This window comes from Cynoglossus semilaevis, chromosome Z, assembly GCF_000523025.1.
Source record: "Cynoglossus semilaevis isolate Cse_v1.0 chromosome Z, Cse_v1.0, whole genome shotgun sequence".
NCBI lineage: Eukaryota > Metazoa > Chordata > Actinopteri > Pleuronectiformes > Cynoglossidae > Cynoglossus > Cynoglossus semilaevis.
In genome coordinates, this window is record NC_024328.1 from 20,583,348 (window position 1) to 20,591,337 (window position 7,990).

General features: G+C 43.5%; 1 protein-coding gene across 2 annotated transcripts in view; it reads left to right on the forward strand.

The window, feature by feature from the left end:
* Positions 1-5,813: 5,813 nt before the first annotated feature.
* mier3b (mesoderm induction early response 1, family member 3 b) overlaps positions 5,814-7,990 on the forward strand; it is a 12,778-nt gene continuing 10,601 nt past the window's right edge. For both annotated transcript variants that reach the window (XM_025053394.1, XM_008336872.3), the window contains exons 1-3: positions 5,814-5,938; positions 6,702-6,726; positions 7,063-7,208. In XM_025053394.1, the coding sequence (XP_024909162.1) occupies positions 5,930-5,938; positions 6,702-6,726; positions 7,063-7,208 (180 nt within the window). In that variant the 5' untranslated portion in view covers positions 5,814-5,929. The remainder of the gene's footprint in view (positions 5,939-6,701; positions 6,727-7,062; positions 7,209-7,990) is intronic.

Genomic DNA, 7,990 nt, shown 5'->3' on the forward strand with positions numbered 1-7,990 from the left:
CGCCTTGGGGTCCCCCCAGAAGAGCTGGAGGAAGTGTCGAGGGAGAGGGAAGTCTGGGTGTCCCTGCTCAGACTGTTGCCCCCGCGACCCGGCCCCGGATAAGCGGTTGATGATTGATGGATGGATGGATTAAAAAGCAACATCTCAACTCAGTGTTGAAGAGTTCAACACCCAATACTTGGCAGTATATAGGTCAGCAGTGTTGAACTGCGTAATCTTTGTTGATTTCCTATTGTTGATGTTATTACACTGATTCCATCTGGGTTGTATAATCATGGATTGCGTGTGTGTGTGTCTGTGAATATACAACAAAAAAACATATTTATACATAAGATTGCTGTAGGACACACTTTTCAACCTACACTTTATTTAACCATTTGCCCCTTAAGGGTGCAGTGCTGTTGCTGTTCTTTCTTTTTGCCTTCTTCATCATCACAATACAAAATCAAACACTTGAGCAGATGACACTTCTTTTCTTGTGAACAGCCCAAAGACTCATGCGGTATTGTCAAAATAGCTCATCCCAGTCTAAAAGTACAAAAGGGATTTGTTTATATTAGAAAGGTAAAATCAAAGTGATGCTGTCATCGCATATTAACCTGAACCAGAACAAATATAAGCACACAACACTGTCAAAACATGTGGATAGCATTTGTCATACATCTGGAAACATGCATACCCAATTATACACTGTCAGGAAACTACTCATGTAACCCGTTTAGCATATGTACCAACATCCTTTTGTCTTCGTTTTTTCTTTATCGTATCCTCCTTTAAACTAGCCACAAGGGTACACCAGCCAATACTACTATAGTGATAGTATAGTGCCGGTCCCAAGCCCGGATAAATGGTGAGGGTTGTATCAGGAAGGGCATCCGGTGTAAAACATTTAGCCAAATCAAATATGTGAATCACTAAAACAATTTCCATACCGGATCGGTCAAGGCCCGGATTAACAACGACCGCCAACGGTGCTGTTGACCTACAGGGTACTGGTGGAAATTGGACTACTGTTGGTCGTAGACAAAGAAGAGGAGGGGGACGACTGATTCGGACAAAAAGAGAAAAGAAGAAGAATAGAAGTGTTGGTCTGAAGTTTGGAACTCTGAATGTAGGTACAATTACAGGGAAAAGTAGAGAACTGGCTGATATGATTTCCAAAAGAAAGAGGAACACAGGGTGACGTAGAACAGTGGAGGCAGGTCCACACAGAGAGATTATATTCTATGTAGAAGATGTAATCTGAGGGAGATTAATGACTGTAAGGTGGTGGCAGGTGAGAGTGTAGCCAAACAACATTGCATGGTAGTGTGCGAAATGACAAAGGAAGAGAGTGAAGACAGAGCAGAAGATCAAGTAGTGGAAATGAAGGAAAGAGACGTGGTGAAGACTTCAGGAAGAAAGTAGGGGCAGTTCTGGGCCGTGTTGTGGATTTCCCAGATGATTCGGAGACTACAGCTGCAGTGATTAAGGAGACAGGTAGGAAGGTTCTAGGTATCTCCTCTGGGCAGAGAAAGGAGGACAAACAGACCTGGTTGTGGAATGATGAGGTCCAGGAGTGTGTGCAGAGAAAGAGATTAGCAAAGAAGAGATGGGACAGTGACAGAACAGAAGAGAACAGACTGGAGTACAAAGAGAGGACAAGGGAGGTGAAGAGGGAAGTGGCCAAGGCCAAACAAAAGGCATATGAGGAGTTGTACGAGAGTTCGGACACAAAGGAAGGAGAAAAGGAGTTGTATAGATTGGCGATACAGGACACCAAGCTGGGAAGGATGTGCAGCAGGTGAGGTTGATTAAGGACAGAGAAGGGAATGTAATCACAAGTGAGGAAAGTATGCTGAGAAGATGGAAGGAATACTTTGAGGAGTTGTTAAATGAGGAAAATGAAAGGGAAAGCAGAAACGAGGAACCAGAGACTAGTAGGAAGGAGGTAGATCAGGTTAGAAAGGATGAAGTTAGAAAAGCCCTGAAGAGGATGAAGAGTGGAAAGTCAGTTGGTCCTGATGACATACCTGTGGAAATATGGAAGGGTTTAGGAGAAGTGGCGGTAGATTTCCTGACTAGGTTGTTTAACAGAATTTTAGAGACTGACAAGATGCCTGATGAGTGGAGGAAAACTGTTCTGGTGCCAATTTATAAGAAGGGTGATGTGCAGAGTTGTAACAATTGCAGAGGGATAAAGTTGATGAGTCATACAATGAAGATTTGAGAAAGAGTAGTTGAAGCTAGGTTGAGGCAGGAAATGGAGATTTGTGAACAACAGTATGGTTTCATGCCTAGTAAGAGTACCACAGATGCAATACTTGACTTGAGGATGCTTATGGAGAAGTACAGAGCAGGTCAGAAGGAGCTACATTGTGTATTTGTAGATTTAGAAAAGGCATATGACAAAGTGCCATGGGAGGATTGTGGTTTTGTATGAGGAAGTCAGGAGTGGCAGAGAAGTATGTTAGATTGGTGCAGGACATGTATGAGAATAGTACAACAGTAGTGAGGTGTGCTGTTGGAAGGACAGAAGACTTCAAGGTGAAGGTGGGACTACATCAAGGATCAGCCCTGAGCCCCTTCTTGTTTGCTTTGGTGAAGGACAGATTGACGGTGGAGGTCAGGCAGGAGTCCCCATGAACTATGTTGTTTGCAGATGACATTGTGATCTGTAGTGAAAGTAGGCAGCAGCTAGAAGAGAACCTAGAGAGGTGGAAGTTTGCACTAGAAAGAAGAGGATTGAAGGTCAGTCGTAGCAAGACAGAGTACATGTGTGTAAACAAGTGGCATAACAGTCAAATAGTGAGGTTACAAGGAGCAGAGGTGGTGAAGGTGTAGGAGTTTAGGTACTTAGGATCAACTGTTCAGAGCAGAGGAGATGAGAGGTGAAGAATAGAGTACAGGCAGGATGGTCCTTGTCATCTGTGCCACCACCATGGCTTTCCGCTCTTCTTTAGAGGCCTTTGACCAGAAGAGGGAAGTCTTGCTCCATTTGAGGCCTGCTGATCGCTTTCCACTTCCTCTCTGTTTGTACTTGGGGGGCAGCTGCTCTCACCAGTTTATCAGAGGAATCTCTCAGCTCCAGCACCATCCGGGCCTTCTCTTGTTTGTAGCCCAGGCCTATGCATTGCAGTGGCAGCTGCAGTGCATTTCTGCCAAAGACGCCTACATCTGATAGGCATCTCAGCATCAGCCTATCCATCCTGTCCACCACCGATGAGGAGACCTCACTCATCTTCAGAGGCCACATTACCTTTTGGTACATTATGAACTGGTAACGCCATACCTTGTACTTGCTGGGCAGCTGGCTCTGATTGATCCTGGCCAGGCCATCTGCCAGTTGCTTCCTCACTGTTTCCCCCATCTTCTTGTCAGAGAGATCTGCAGTGTAGGTACACCCAAGGCTGCAAATGGGTTGGCTTGCCAGCAGAAGGATCTCTTCACCACCAACGACAAATGTGGTATTATTGCTTCTGACTCCTTTTCTCAGGGAGAGGCTGCGCGATTTTGCAGGTTTGATCTTCATCCTTGCCCACCCCACAAGTTAATCGATCCTCTTCAGCAGTCTTGTTGTACATGCTGTTGTCTGGAGAATGGTGGTGATGTCACCTATATATCCTCCCACTGGTGGTAGCCTCTGCCCTGATGGTAGCTTTACTCCTCCGACCATCGTCGCCATCTAGCTCATATTAGGACGAGCTTGATGGCTGCAACAAAAAGAATGGGAGAGATCGAGCATCCCATGGCTATACCTACCTCCAGCTGTTGTCATCCTGTGGTGTAATCCTGATGGGTGTAGCACATCTTGAGGCCTTCAAAGTACTTGGCTGTCAAAGTTCTGATGGAGCCAGGGATGTGGAAGAAGTCCAGAGCATACTTGATAAGTTGGTGAGGGACGGACTTTCGCTCTCTGGATCAGCTCCCATATAACTGCGGAGTGTTCCACACACCCTGGGAATCCTGGCACACCTGCTTTCTGGCAGCTGGTGTCAATGTACCTGTTGCTAGTCAGGCAGTTGGTCAGCCTCTTGGCCAGTACGGAGAAAAAGATCTTCCTTTTGAGATTCAGGAGTGAGATGCTCCTGAACTGGCTGATGGTGGTGGATATCTCCTCCTTCGGGATAAAAACTGTGACTGCCCTTTGTTCTTCCAGGCCCTCATGAGGTTCCACAGAAGTCTCTGAATCCTTGGGCAATACCGATGGGGCCTGGGGCTGTGGCTGCTCTCGCTTTCCGGACAACTTCTGCGACCTCATTGAGTTTAGGGAGAGCAACATCAAATGGGAACAATGGGGGGGCTCGGCGAGGAACATAACCAGGTGACCCCAGAGGAGCTGATCTGGCTGGGTCGCTCCGTATTGCTCTCTGAAATAATTCTCCAGCTCCGATTGTGTGATCCCCAGCTTCCCGCTTCTTCTCTCGAAGCTGTCTTGCATGTTTGAAGGGGTTTTTGAAGAAGTTGCTCTTCTCTTTTTCCGTCCGTGTTCTGCATTTGCAGATGTGCTCTGCCCTCCGCAGGCTGGCAAGGTCCTTCTAACTTCCTCCCAGTGGTTTCATGCCCTCCTTCTCCTCTTCGCCTGTTTTCCTCCACTGCTTTCGGAGCTGACGCCGCCTCTTCACCAACTGCTCGGTCTCTCTCCCTCTCTTCTTCCCTTCTGCTTTGGCCCTGCGTTCTGTTTTACGACGATTACTCCAAACCTACCTCTACACTCCTCAGACAGGTATAGCTACTACCTGGCCGCGTAGTGAGTGCTCTAAGATGCTAACCAGGTCTTTGTCCAGCTGCTGTCACACTGCCACCTCGTTGGCTTTGGAACATTTGACTGGCTGCCTGTGCCCTGGTTCTTTCCTCTCTGTCCTCTGGTCTGGTTCCTGGTTATGGGGTTTTTATTGTGGTCTGAGGTTCGTTGGTGTTCTAGGGGTGATCTCCTTGGTGCCACTCTCAGAGGAATAGGTATCCGCCAGGTGTCCTTCTGTGTCCTCCGCTTGCCTTCCTCCAGTAGCGTTGGAACCTTCAGCACTGTGGTTAGCGACCAGGCTTTGGGCTGCTAGTGTCTGACCTGCAGATGCAGTGCAGTGTTGCTGCTGGCCACTCACTCCACTTCTGCTGCATCTCAGCATTATCTTGTCATCATTGTCTGTGTCCGTTCCAGTCGTTACCAAGAAATCCGTCCAGGTTGGTCTCTTTTTCCATCCCGCCTCTCGGAGGGCCATCGGGTTGTTTTTCTAACGAACAGCTACTGCACGTAGTACAGTTGAAAAATAATATTTATATTCCAGAACTCTACGGTAAAATAGATGAATAAAAACAAACATTAGTAAACACGTAAAAAAGGCAATATTAAAAAACATTCAGACATGATTGTGTCACCACATGACAAAAAAAAAAAAAAAAATTAATCCCTTGTCAGGATCCATAATAAATTTAAAAAAAAAACGGAAAATGCGAGTTTATCAATATCTACCTGTGTATACCAAAATACTGTATGACATGCTATGCATTCTAGCCTGAATTCAAATCCCTAACAATGCTAAGGGATATATTTCATCAAAGGTTAAACACGAACATAGAAAGACATAATGTTAACACCAGCAGGATGCTATTTACAGTTTACCACATGCACAGAAAATAGCTGAGGCATCCTCAGTAATGCAATGCGTTAAATGTCGTTCTGTGACACATTTATACTGTATATGTGAGACATATTTTGTTATATGACTGTAAATTGAAAGATAATACCGTTTTTCATTGTTTATATATATAATACCGTGTGTTTATTACATTTCACCATGAATTCACCGCTTATTATCGATTACCGCTAGCCTTCTCGGTGGTTGGTTTGAACTGCGTCACGACTCGAGCGGACACCTGGATCTGTGATTGGCTAAGACCGAACATACGGGCACTTGCGGCAGAGCGAGCCCATTAAGCTAAAGGTACCAATATGGCGGAGGTAAGACGGAAAACAGGGGAAAAGCTATCGATCTTAAATCGATATTGTTTTATTGTTTACCTTGAGTTTCTCACTTATATGATATCGATAAAGTAGGTTACTGATTTTTTTCATTGATACAGAGTGTTTCGAGTTAAATATATATTTTTTAATTCTGGAAAATATGCTTAAATGTTCGGACCAATCCTCTACTACAAGGCCGCTGCGCCTTCGCTCTCAGCTGCTACGGTGTAGCGGCTATGGGAATTGAGATGTAAATTTAACGTTAGCTTGCAGATAAAAAATGTTATAACTGGATGCATTCTGTTCGTGATCAATGAGAAATAAGTTCAAACTGCCTGGGTTGAATTACAGATGCATATTTAGAAAGTATAATTTAACACTGTCGATTGTAGTGCGCGCAAACCAAATTAGTGTTTACGTTTTTCGATGGATAGGGTATAACAGTCGGCTTTTGGTTAGCTTATTGGTTAACTGGTTAAATTTTCGACAGTGCAATCATCTTTTGCCTTTCTTGGTGTGTTCCATTTATCTTACTCTGAAAGTGGTCAGAGTTTCCATTTAATTCGAGGTTTTAAAGCTGTGTCTTGCTCATGGTCTTATCATCTCATCTTATTAGCTGCCTGTCTAATGTTAGCCCCCTTCACTATATATCCTTGTTATAGTAAAGGCTATTTATAGATTTTACTTATTTCTTAGCGGTAGTAAACATTGTGACCAGCTTTAACCAACCCTTTCAACCATTGGATTTATTCTTTTGCAGGCTTCCCTAGGGAGTTCAAGTCCAGGTAAGGGAAACCCCTGTCGTATACGTTGGCTTTTATAACAATAATACACAACCCTAGTCGGTGTAAATGTGATAAAATTATACAATAAAATGTACTTTTATATTGGTTCTGCTGCATGTGTGAAAATGTTGAATTTTTTTTTTGCCCAACAGGTAGTAATAGATTTTTTCATTTCAATTTAATTAAACACAAAGACAATTTATGGATCAAAATGTAACCAGATTTTATTTATTCTTCAAATAGAAGACCATAGCAATTAGCTTGTGTAATGTAAAATTAAACATTTAAACAGTCAGTATTATAAATCTATTATTGTTCTATCTACTTTGCACACAGTTGGATCTTTATCATCAGAAGATCATGACTTTGACCCAACTGCAGACATGCTAGTTCATGAGTATGATGACGAGAGGACTCTGGAAGAGGAGGAATCCCTGGATGGAGGAAGGAATTTCAGTTCTGAAATTGCAGATCTGGAAAAGGTAAGTAAAACTGTTCAATATACTCGTTCAACATGTTTATAGACATGTTGTTCACATTTTGTGTGCATATATTTGTATTTGTCAGTCATATTTTGTTGTTTCAACGTAGTGTAATTAAGTTTGCCAATTTCTTCTTCTTTTTCTTTCGGCTTTGTCCCTTTTTTCAGGGGTTGCCACAGCGAATTATTGATTTCCATATTGTCCTGTTCTCTGCATCTTGTACTCTGACTCCAACCATCTACATGTCCTCTCTCACTGCATCCATACAGTGGTATGAAAAAGTATCTGAACCTTTTGGGATTTGTCACATTTCTGCATAAAATCACCATCAAATGTGATCTGATCTTTGTCAAAATCACACAAATGAAAAAACAGTGTCTGCTTTAACTAAAACCACCCAAACATTTATAGGTTTTCATATTTTAATGAGGATAGCATGCAAACAATGACAGAAGGGGGAGGAATAAGTAACTGAACCCTCACATTTAATATTTTGTGGCCCCCCCTTTGGCAGCAATAACTTTAACCAGACGCTTCCTGTAGCTGCAGATCAGTCTGGCACATCGATCAGGACTAATCTTGGCCCATTCTTCTTTACAAAACTGCTGTAGTTCAGTCAGATTCCTGGGATGTCTGGCATGAATCGCTGTCTTGAGGTCATGCCACAGCATCTCAATGGGGTTCAAGTCTGGACTTTGACTTGGCCACTCCAGAACGTGTATTTTGTTCTTCTGAAACCATTCTGAAGTTGATTTACTTCTGTGTTTTGGATCATTGTCTTG